The sequence below is a fragment of the Portunus trituberculatus genome, chromosome 42 (genome assembly GCF_017591435.1).
Source record: "Portunus trituberculatus isolate SZX2019 chromosome 42, ASM1759143v1, whole genome shotgun sequence".
In the NCBI taxonomy this organism is placed as follows: domain Eukaryota; kingdom Metazoa; phylum Arthropoda; class Malacostraca; order Decapoda; family Portunidae; genus Portunus; species Portunus trituberculatus.
In genome coordinates, this window is record NC_059296.1 from 25,482,827 (window position 1) to 25,495,326 (window position 12,500).

At 45.9% G+C, this 12,500-nt stretch overlaps 1 protein-coding gene across 3 annotated transcripts in view; it reads right to left on the bottom strand.

Moving 5' to 3' along the window:
* LOC123517353 (phospholipid-transporting ATPase VA-like) overlaps positions 1 to 12,500 on the bottom strand; it is a 135,009-nt gene that overhangs the window by 77,267 nt on the left and 45,242 nt on the right. For all 3 annotated transcript variants that reach the window (XM_045277367.1, XM_045277368.1, XM_045277369.1), the window contains exons 2-5: positions 5,846 to 5,957; positions 5,031 to 5,374; positions 3,076 to 3,233; positions 465 to 659 (exon numbers count right to left, since the gene is read on the bottom strand). In XM_045277367.1, coding sequence (XP_045133302.1) covers positions 465 to 659; positions 3,076 to 3,233; positions 5,031 to 5,374; positions 5,846 to 5,957 — 809 coding nt within the window. The remainder of the gene's footprint in view (positions 1 to 464; positions 660 to 3,075; positions 3,234 to 5,030; positions 5,375 to 5,845; positions 5,958 to 12,500) is intronic.

Here is a 12,500-nt window from a genome sequence, read left to right on the forward strand (position 1 = left end):
GTAATAATGAGCAGCTCTAAGTTCGCACTGAGACGGTAACGGCTGGTGATTGCGTGTCCTGTGGTGATCAGACCCTGAATACACAATAAAACGCTTACTAAGGAAAACAAGGAATCTGATTCAATCCGGTAAAGATACAATTATACAACGAATCTGCCTCTATCCAGTAAAGATACAATATGATACAAACGGTAAGAGTCATGGTCACACACACACACACACACACACACACACACACATGTCCTGCTGCATCATATGACCGCCTGGTGCTGGTATGCCGCGGCTAGTGCAGGAACGTACAGGACAAATCCTAACCTCCAAATTAGACACTTTGACCTTTCTTTTAGGACTGGGTCATTATTTCTTGAATTTTCTTCTATTTACTCTTTCCTTGTCCTTCGTCAAAGCCCCTACATAAATAGGTAGGTTAGTGAATGTCTGAGTTCGGAGCATCCTGTACTCACCTGGTGTAGACTCGGCAGGTGGCGTTGTTCACTCTGAGGTCTGACTTGTAGCGGCGGTAGTCCTCAAAGGCGTCTTTGATAGCGGTAATGCCCAGCACGAAGATGAGCGGCAGCATGGCCACCTCCTTGCCGAACGCGTTCACCGCAGGCACGAAATTCAACAGCACGATGAACAGGAAGTACAAGTTGGCGAACCTGAGAAGTGAAGGGACACCGAGCCACGTCAAACACTAGCCTGGGAGGTTGTCCGGGTGGTGGGTGAGTCAGTCTCGTTAGTGACTGTATTCTGAAACGCTGCTTGCAAGATGGTTCACATTTTTTTTTTTTTTTATTTAGAAGTATCTTATAACGGACTGACAATTCCCATTATTTTATCCTAGGTTTGTTGTCTTGGCCAGAATCTTTCCTACATTACAAAATAATGAATAATTATATGCATAAATGCTGCGTATCCTTATTTCTAGTTGTATTGCCTTAGGTCTCAACCACCGTAAATAAATAAAATATCACTACGGTAACAATTACACATAACTAAGTACACATAATTAAGCCCACAAGTCAATTATCAGAAAAATTATGGTCTCGTTTGGCAAAGCGAGGCAGACAAGTGTAATTCTGTAACACTGCCAAGGCCTCTGGGTGACACAACACCTCACTAACTCAACACAAGGCAAAACTTACCGCAACCTGTTCCTGCCTCACTCATCCACGCGAGGTACACTCACGCCCCGCAACACTAACATTAACACTAACACTTCTGCCACTTAACTCTTCCTAATGACCTCTGATAACCACTTCCTTGTTCCTGTTTTTTCTATCCTGTCTCACTCATCCACATGTAAACACCAAATACCAACATCACCACTCCTCTGTTCTCAATCATCTCTTATAACCTCCTCTTCATATTTTCCTTCAACTATTCAACGTGTTAAGAGAAACTTATCAATGGACGCTAACACAAATCCAATTGCCTTTAACTTGTTTCTCATCAATCTCCAATAACCCCTTTGCTGTTCCTGTTTTTCCAAAGTGTGATAGTATTGAATGCATTAGTTTCTTACTCTGTCTTACTTTATGCCCTCAATTGTTACTCTACTTAACACTTAGGGTAGTAGTAGTAGTAGTAGTAGTAGTAGTAGTAGTAGTAGTAGTAGTAGTAGTAGTAGTAGTAGTAGTAGTAGTAGTAGTAGTAGTAGTAGTAGTAGTAGTAGTAGTAGTAGTAGTAGTAGTAGTAGTAGTGGTGGTGGTGGTTGATTATTTGACTCATTTTCCTTCCCAAGCTTACATCTTCTCCCTTGACTCTTCCTCACCCACTTCCCTGTCACTCCGCCCTTTACTGTGCTTATATACCATACACAGTAAGGTGCTTGGATTAAAACAAATTACAAATATGATACAGACATACGATACATTAATCAACATCTCAAAAAACTGCCTTAAGTACTTTTCTTTTGAGATTTTTGGGCAGATTTCACGTCACAGCCCAATCTTCCTCCCCAGCAAGAAAGAACCTAAGAACCCTACCCACGCAAGTATCTCAGAACCCAATTAAGAACCCCAGAGCCTCAGCCTATCTTCCTCCCCAGTACGCAAGAACCCCAGAACCCCAGCCCATCTTCCTTCCCAGCACGTAAGAACCCCAGAATCTTAATTTATCTTCCTCCCCAGCAAGTATGAAACCAAGAACCCCAGCCTATCTTTCTCCCCAGCAAGTAAGAACCCCAAAACCCCAGCCTATCTTCCTCCCCAGCAAGTAAGAACCTCAGAACCCCAGCCTATCTTCCTCCCCAGGAAGTAAAAGCCTTAGAACCCCAGCCTATCTTCCTCCCCAGCAAGTAAGAACCTCAGAACCCCAGCCTATCTTCCTCCCCAGCAAGTAAGAACCTCAGAACCCCAGCCTATCTTCCTTCCTGCAAGAACCCCAGAACCCCAGCCTATCTTCCTCCCCAGCAAATAAGAATCCCAAACCCCAGCCTATCTTCCTCCCCAGCAAGTAAGAACCTCAGAAACCCAGCCTATCTTCCTCCCCAGCAAGTAAGAACCTCAGAACCCCAGCCTATCTTCCTCTCCAGCCCGCAAGAACCCCAGAACCCCAGCCTATCTTCCTCCCCAGCAAATAAGAATCCCAAACCCCAGCCTATCTTCCTCCCCAGCAAGTAAGAACCTCAGAAACCCAGCCAATCTTCCTCCCCAGCAAGTAAGAACCCCAGAACCCCAGCCTATCTTCCTCCCCAGTACGCAAGAACCCCAGAACCCCAGCCTATCTTCCTCCCCAGCAAATAAGAATCCCAAACCACAGCCTATCTTCCTCCCCAGCAAGTAAGAACCTCAAAACCCCAGCCTATCTTCCTCCCCAGCAAATAAGAACCCCAAACCCCAGCCTATCTTCCTCCCCAGCACGCAAGAACCTCAAAACCCCAGCCTATCTTCCTCCCCAGCAAATAAGAACCCCAAACCCCAGCCTATCTTCCTCCCCAGCACGCAAGAACCTCAGAACCCCAGCCTATCTTCCTCCCCAGTACGCAAGAACCTCAAAACCCCAGCCTATCTTCCTCCCCAGCATGCAAGAACCTCAGAACCCCAGCCTATCTTCCTCCCAGCACTCACTCACCTGTGGAACTGTTCAAACAGGTTCTTGGGCAGGAAGGAGAGCACCGTGTACTTGGTGGTGCAGATGGAGTTGTCGGGGAAGATTTCGTTGGGGTTGATGTCCCCGGCCGAGATCTCGTGGTTAGGGCGCACCAGCCGCGTCCGTCCTTCCTCCGAGCCCTGAGGTAGACACAAGTATAGCGTTAGGAGGGTTTTTGTTGGTTTATTTGTTACGTGTTTGCCTCGGGTTGGTAAAGTAAGCCACCAGAAGATCTACATCACTTCACTCCCACCATGCTGCCTTGGGTCAGTAAAGCGTTAGAGGCTTTACATCAATTCACTCACTCCTAGCCTGTTTATCTCGTATCAGCAAAGCAGTAGAGGATTTGTGTCAGGTATTCTTCAATGCTTTTTGCTTTTGTCTCGGGTTAGTGACGTAAATACTTGCATTGGTAGTGTCATATACGAGGGATTTTAAAAATAGCGTTTACTTGCAAAGCTGTACAGCCAGAACAAAGTGGTGACGGCAGTGGCTGCATGGGAAGAGATTCAAATACACGATATGGGTCTGAACCTTTAAAAGCAACGAAAATAGGTAAGTTTCGATATATCATAAGTAAACAACAGTGACTACAGTCTCGAGCTATTAATATAATTAAGTCTTGTGAGTGGTTAACTACCACAAGAATCAGTTTATTTCTAATGTGTTTGTCTCACGTCAGCAAAGTACTAGATGATTTGCATCACCTCATTTAGAGTTTTTTGCCTTGGATTAAAAAGCATTGGACGATCTACATCACTCTTTTCTAACAGTCTTCCCTTCCACCAAGTAAACGCTTACACGGGCACACGCGCCCGCGCGGCGCGCACATACAAACAAACGTATACACACACACACACACACACACACACACACACACACACACACACACACACACACACACACACACACACACATATAAGGACTACAAGGGGACATGGGAAGAAATTGAAGAAGGTGCAGTGTATAAGAGACATTAAGAAGTACAGTTTCCCTCATAGAGCTCTGGAATGGATTAGATATAGACATCGTAAATGCAGTCAGTGTTCACAGTTTCAAAGATAAGCTGGACGAAACAAGGTATAAAGACGGGTCACACACACACACCCACACACACACACACACACACACACACACACACACACACACACACACACACACACACACACACACACACACACACACACACACACACACACACACACACACACACACACACACACACACACACACACACACATAATGAACTTGCCTTGTGGATGGAGGAGTAATGTATTTCCAAGCATGCATCAGACATCTGATATCAATTTGACTTCAGTTTATTTACTTTTTATTAATCTTTACATGACAGAAAGAAACAAGTGTTACCAAAATTCATACTGTAATTGTGACATTTCCCTTATGTGTGTATGTTTACATTTACGAAATTTGTATCCTTTATTAGACAACAGTGTCTTTCCTCAGTGCACGCCTGGTGATAGACAGCAATCAGTCACTGAGGGAGGAACATAGACAACTTAAACCCACCACTGTACCAAACGGGTAAACACATTGGCTGGCTCATCACTAGGCAGGCACGCCACTCATATCAATCATTGGTGCCCCGTCCATCATAATGTGTCCCCACACACCCGCCCTCCCCTGTGTGTGTGTGTGTGTGTGTGTGTGTGTGTGTGTGTGTGTGTGTGTGTGTGTGTGTGTGTGTGTGTGTGTGTGTGTGTGTGTGTCCATCTATTTCCCCGCTGGGATTCCGACTGACAACCCGGAAAAAAAATACCTACTATTATCAAGCGACAGCGAGAGAGAGAGAGAGAGAGAGAGAGAGAGAGAGAGAGAGAGAGAGAGAGAGAGAGAGAGAGAGAGAGAGAGAGAGAGAGAGAGAGAGAGAGAGATGGGGAGGGGGGGTATGGCACCACCACGGTCCGTGCCTGACTCACCTTCTTCCAGAACATGAGTCTCCTGAGCAGCGAGGGCTTGTTCTGTCTGATGGTGTACACGCTGTCGGTATGGGATGCTTGGCGGGTGTGGCCCTTCTTCAGGCCTGACCCCGTCCCGGACTCTGCTCGCTCACGCTCTCGTTCCCGCTCCCGCTGTTCGTATCCCGCCGGCAGGATGAACTCAGTCTTGGAGGCCATCCGTCGGTGGCCGCGCCCTCCCTCCACCAGGTAACCATGGGAGAATGTGCGCTGGTGTCCCCGCCCTGGTCCTCCACTGCCGTCCGCTGTCGCTGCCATTGCCGGCCCTGTCGCGGCCGCCGGCATCGCCCCCCCATGCCCGCCACCTGCAGCACAACCAGCACACAACAATCAGGGCACTGTTGGGGTGGTGCGGGGAGGCAGCACCAACAGTAGGAAGGTAACCAATACTGAACTCATAACTCCTTCACACCAGCGTGAATTGGGGGGTCGTGCTGGGTGGGTGGATGAGGACGTGTTGGGTGGATGAGTGAGGGCATGCTCGATGGGTGGATGAGGGCGTGGTTGGTGGGTGAGTGGGTGGGTAAGAACGTGGTAGATGATTGGTGGGTGGGTGAGGGCATGATCAGTGGGTTGGTGAGTGAGTGCGTGATGGCGAGGTGCGTGGGTGAATGAGGGCGTGGTGCGGAGGTGGGTAAGGGCATGGTAAGTGGGTGCGTGAGCGAGTAAACAAGGACGTGGTGGGTGGGTGGGTGAATGGATGAGTGAGAGAGGACGTGGTTGATCGGTTGATTGGTTGGTGGGCAGGTGGATGAGTGAGTGGATGTCTGCCTTACCTGCATCGCGGGTGAGCATAATCCCGCCATGCGAGGCGCTGCGGGCGTGGGATCGCGTCCCGACCCCGCCATGCGCCTCGCTCATCTCCACACGATCCGGCTCCGCCTCGGCCTGCAAGAACAAAGCAATACGTGAATGACGGCACACGCTACGACCACTATGCCAACACCATAATTAAGTATTCCAAAGCATCAACACATCAGACACCACACGCAAATAATACCAACAATAATACCACCAACAACAATAAGAGAAACAGCAAAAATCAGCCAACAATAGCGATAAAAACAAGAGCAACATTAATACCACCACCACCACCACCACCGACAACAGCAACGACAACCCAAACAGCAGCAGCATCAAGAAGCAAGATCTGTTCTGAGTATCCTCCAACTTTATACAAATACGAACCACTCATGTATTTTCATTTGGCCAATATTGTGCTTGGCATATGAGAGAGAGAGAGAGAGAGAGAGAGAGAGAGAGAGAGAGAGAGAGAGAGAGAGAGAGAGAGAGAGAGAGAGAGAAATATTCACTGTTTATCTGGTGCAGTCTCTGACGAGACAGCCAGACGTTACCCTACGGAACGAGCTCAGAGCTCATTATTTCCGATCTTCGGATAGGCCTGAGACCAGCACACAGCACACACCGGGACAACAAGGTCACAACTCCTCGATTTACATCCCGTACCTACTCACTGCTAGGTGAACAGGGGCTACACGTCAAAGGAGACACACCCAAATATCTCCACCCGGCCGGGGAATCGAACCCCGGACCTCTGGCTTGTGAAGCCAGCGCTCTAACCACTGAGCTACCGTGTGTGTGTGTGTGTGTGTGTGTGTGTGTGTGTGTGTGTGTGTGTGTGTGTGTGTGTGTGTGTGTGTGTGTGTGTGCGTGCGTGCGTGCGTGCGTGCGTGCGTGTGTGTGTGTGTGTGTGTGTGTGTGTGTGTGTAATTCACCTCGGTCACCTACTGGTCATCCAGCCAGTCTTCCCCATTACGGAGCGAGCTCAGAGCTCATAGACCGTGAGTATGTGTGTGTGTTTTCTCATGGTGGCCTGCGCAGTGTTGAGCCGAGCACCGTGGGAGGGCACTGGCTAATTAATTACGGCAGGTAGTTTGTGGGCTGGTTAGTTAGTTAGCTTGTTGAGGTAACAAGTCCAAGAATTAATTATGGGCAGCAGCAGCGTTCACTCTAGGACTGAAGAGGCAAGAGTTATGACAAGGTAGAACGATCGTCAGCATCCGAGACCTCACATGCACCTCGTAAGGCCTGCACGGCTTTGTTCTTCCATCAGTCCCTCTGTCTCCTCGTGATCGCCCGTACCAGACACAAAGCATCCTTACGGCAAGCCTCCAGACATGCACGCACGACAGGAGACACTGAATAATGTCAATTTTCCTGCACTGCACCCTAAGATCGTATTCTCAAAATATCCTTAAGGTAAGTCTCTTAACATGCACGCAGCACGGTATCAGATAAAGAGATTGTCATACTCAGTGAATAAAGCTCATTTTTCTGCGCCATACCTTACGATCACAATTCCAAACTATGCTTACTGTAGGTATTCAAACATGTACGCAGCAGATAACACAAAAGCGAGACACGATATCAGGATTGTCATCTACCTCATGCTTACTGAATATTGCCAATTTTCCTGCACCATATTATCGGATCGCATTATCAGAGCATCCTTCCAGCTCGTGTTCAGACATGCACGCGGCAGACAGCACGGAGAAGAGAGAGAATACGAGATAAATTAATCGTCTTGCTCGCTGAATAATGCAGGTATTACTTAGCCAGATCGTTAACCTCCTTTCTCACAAGGCAGTATTCAGTACAAGAAAAGACAAAATGGGTTCAAGTTTTAAAAGTCTGATTCAAAAGAGTTAAAGGAATTAGTTCTCATGGGCAGAAAAACACATAATGGGTTCAAGCTTTGTCACATTCAAAAGAGATAGAAAGGAATTAGTTTTTCATCAGGACAGGAAAAGACATAATGGATTCAAGCTTTAAAAGTCAAATTAAAAAGAGATAGAGAATTATTCGTTTTCAAATCTAGAGAAAGATGAGTGGAACAGTCTCACTAATGACTCAGTAATCAGGTTGCAGTGTTGAGTCATTACGGAACTTTGAAGGAACATTAGACAAACTCCTCCTGTATCTCCCTCCCACTACTTTACTATATCCAGCGTCTCTCAGTTTAGATTAGGTAGTGTAGTGTTTATCAATCTTTTATATTCATGGAAGAGGATTGTATGTGGAAACAGAGACCACCACATGTCAGTGATTGTTCATGGTTCACAGCAGCTTCCCTTTTTTTTTTTTTTATACCATGTGGGCTTTTCACGGCAATTTCTGGGCTAAAGGGGATACTTTTTTGGGTACCTCCTATCTCAAAGCCCACCCGCTAGGAAACCGTTGCCCCGAGTGAGGAAGCCCAACCTACACTCGGACCTTGTATTCATAATTAGTCTATTTCTTACCATGCTTTATGTCGTCAAAAAGGAAGTTGTTAAGGTTTTCAAGGCGTTTCCGTGATTCTAATAATCTCAACAAAGATTCTGCATCAATAAAGAACACGAGAAGCAACCACGAGAAGTTCACTAATGGTTTTAACTTTCAAAACACTTGTAATGAAGCCGAGGAGTCTTTCAAAATTTTCTCTCTCTCTCTCTCTCTCTCTCTCTCTCTCTCTCTCTCTCTCATGTATCCATTTTTTTATTTAATTTTCGCTCTAATCAAAAACATTACAGCCCATACACCGTGTCTCTCTCTCTCTCTCTCTCTCTCTCTCTCTCTCTCTCTCTCTCTCTCTCTCTCTCTCTCTCTCTCTCTCTGTCTTTGTCCCTTTCCCTTTCCCTCTCCTTCTCCCTCTCCCTCTCCCTCTTTGTTTCCCTCTCCCTCTCCACAAAAGATGGCTTCCCTTTGACGAGCAGCATTACGACCGCCAGACGACCTTCCCGCCGCCCCTCGCTGACGAATTCACCTGGCGCCGTACGACCTCGCTGCTCCGGCGCCACCAAATTGATTGAACGCCCCGTGGTCGCCAAAACAGCGGTGGTGGGAAGTGGAGCAGGACGAGGCGGCGAGGTTGTGAAGGATATACATGAGGGTTACCGTGGTGCGGGGGAGAGAGAGAGAGAGAGAGAGAGAGAGAGAGAGAGAGAGAGAGAGAGAGAGAGAGAGAGAGAGAGAGAGAGAGAGAGAGAGAGAGAGAGAGAGAGGGGGACAGAGACAGACAGATTGATTGATTGATAACTTTATTGTTGCAACAATGTATACAACAAGGGAGGAGGTCGGGTCATGAGAGAGAGAGAGAGAGAGAGAGAGAGAGAGAGAGAGAGAGAGAGAGAGAGAGAGAGAGAGAGAGAGAGAGAGAGAGAGAGAGAGAGAGAGAGAGAGAGAGAGAGAGAGAGAGAGAGAAAGCGGGGGGTGACAATAAAAAAAAAAAAATTTAGAAACACTATATAAATATCCACAAAACACCAGAACGGACTGATATAAATGTCCTACACCAAGCAGATGTTCCTTCGTCAACACCGGCGCCATATGACGACGTTATTGCGGCGCCAAAAAGATGCCGTATTAGTGCCATTCATCTCCTTCACCATAAAGATTCTCGAGGCTCACAAGAAAAGGTAAGTATTCTTTCTCTCTTTCTCTCTCTCTCTCTCTCTCTCTCTCTCTCTCTCTCTCTCTCTCTCTCTCTCTCTCTCTCTCCCACGAATATTTACAAGGCAATACAGGGTTTTCAAGAGTGTTTCTCCTGCTAATAATGTGGAAAATCTTGTTAATCATTCACTAGAACCATAAAAGCATCCATAATAACCCGTGTCTCTTGAACTGGGCCCTTCTGCATGTAGTGGAGATGCGGCGTAGAAGTGTTTCAGAATACAGGGCAACGTATGCCGCTGTATTGGCTGTGGTGGTGGTTATTCTTGGCAGCAGAGAAGGAGAGCAGTGTTGTAAGATGGAGGAGGAGCCTGTGAACTGGACAAAGGCTTGCCAGACAGGAATATGTCAACCGGTGTTACACTCCTCGTCCTGCTGTGGCCGCCTTTGCTGCGTCATGGAAACACTGAAGGTGGGTAAATTCAAGAGAGAGGTTTTAATACATTTATCCACTTCTGCATGATTTTTTTCGACTTTTCTTTAGGGAATGGAGCCAGAATGGAGGTTTTCCTTTTCGTTCGTTTGGTTGCTCCAGGCCAGTGTCCGTCTTGCATAGTAAAAAGAAAAAAACGCCTAGAGCAGCGGGTTTACAAGGGATTCAACGAGATGCAGAGGTATAAAGCAAGGCGCCTTATACCTCAGGACCATAACTATTGGCAGGTGATATGGTAATCTTTGGGTCTTTGTGCCTCGGTTCACTCCACCACTAGGTAACTCCCGGGGGCCAAGAGGCCGCACGGTGAGCACGGTGATATATTAGTTGAATTCTTTAGGATTTTTCCAATGAAAATTATAAAAATCTCATTTGAACTCAGACAATATTTTGACAATAAACTTTACTATCAGGATATAAACAATACAAAATCTGAATGTGCACACAAGAATACTCTCATCATTTTTATTTTCACCAACAATCAACACCAATAGGATTGTATACGGACATAAATTTTGATGAACAGCGCGTTGCAGAAACATTGCCTCTGTATACAGGGTGTGTGCACAGAGAGTGTTGGTTTTCTCGAGCGAGCAACCAGAGCCGATCGGCGCCAAGAATTACTCCAAGTATAACAAATACTATCATAAGTAGGACGCGGGCAGCCCTACTGAGGTTTTTTTTTTTTTTTTTTTTGTTGGCCAAGGCCAACAAAAAAAAAAAAAAAAAAAAGGGTCCACTGGATTGCCAGTTCCCTTAGAATTATTAAGAGTTAACCAAAAGTCAGGGACAAATGTCCGGATACCTCACTCTTAAAAGAAGTCAAGTCATCGCAAGATGATGGAAATACAGAAGCAGGCAGGGAGTTCTAGTTTACCAGAGAAAGCTATGAATGATGAAAGTACTGGTTAACTCTTGTATTACAGGGTTGGAAAGAATAGCGGTGAGAAGAAGAAAGACTTGTGCAGCGAGGCCGCAGGAGGAGGGGAGGCATGCAGTTAGGAAAATCAGTAGAGCAGTTAGCATGAAAATAGCGATAAAACATAGCAAGAGATGCAACATTCCGGCGGTAAGAAAGAACCTGAAGACAGTCAATCAGAGGAAGGGAGTTGATGAGACGAAAAGCTTTTGATTCCATCCTATCTAATTACATTAAATATTTTGGAATTGGATATTAGCTCAAATGAGAGATGATTAATCTTGTCTTTTTCTTTTTGGTAGAATGTCAACATCAGTTACATCATTTCTTTTGGGTGTAGCCAAAAACTCTTCTCAAGTCTCCTTTTTTCAGGCCACTAAATTTTATATATTTTATATATTTTTTTTTCTTTTTTGCCATTTATATTTCCCTCCTTCTTTTAAGTTGTGCAGGAGTACTCTGGAGCAAAATTATCTCATCACTAGATTATCTTGACATTTGTACTACACAGCAGGTAAACCAGCAGCTACCGCGCTGGTCATAGCAGATCACCCCTTGTGATCACCTATACCAGCGCTGGTCGGCACCGCTCAGCACTGGTCGGCGCCGGTTACTGGAGCGAGAAAACCAGCGTTCTCTGAGCACGTACTCTAACTTGTTATGCCCTGTAATTCCAAGAGAGATCATTGTATGACTTGATCAAACACCGTAAGGGCGATTCTTCCTTGCACATGGTAAATCACCCCACGGCCTGAATCTGTAAAAATGCCTCGGTCTCTCATCACAAATGTTCACGTGTCAGTTACACAGACCACAGAGGTGAATAGTGTGGCTGCACTGGTATTTCTCCCCTGTTATTATACAACACCTGCAACACTATCACTTATCATAATCATTTAAGTACACAGGTAAGTGTGTTGATTAGCGCGGTTTCATTGGTATTTCCTCCACCGATATCGCAGAACCCTTGTAGAAGTATCACTAGAAACACGAAAACCATTGTAGACTGATAGCATCCACTACAGCCTGTTGGAAGTGGCCGAGATAAGGCCACGACACATTTATGTTATGAATAAGGTTATAAGACAGGTCCGTATTCTGAAACGCTTTGCACTCTCACCGTGATTATGTTCGAAGGCCACAGAGATGATTAGCCAGGTTTTCAAGAGTGTTCCTCCTGTTATTAATGTAGAAACTTTTTTAACAAGTCACTAGAACCATAAAAATTCTCTTAAAAATCAGCGTCACTTCAACTACTGTAGTTTTATTTATTTATTTATTATTATTTTTTTTTTTTTATGAAGTGTCGATGCGGCGCAGAAGTGCTTCAGAATACGGTTCATCCTCGTAACTCAAGGGGCACAGGAGGTTGAGGTGACGATGAAACCAGAACGCACTGAGGTAGGCCTATATCTGGCCTGGCCCTCAGAGGAGACATGTCACGGTGCCCTTGCGACTGCTTACGATTGCTGGGAAATTACACTGCTTAAACCAATCTGATATTACCGACTAGAGAATACAACAGCTAATGGTTCTGATTTCATTTAACTATAAGTATTACTCTTCTTACATGTAGCCATATTTTCAACTTCCATATCCTTATTCGGCGTCTGAACTCAGCTACTTT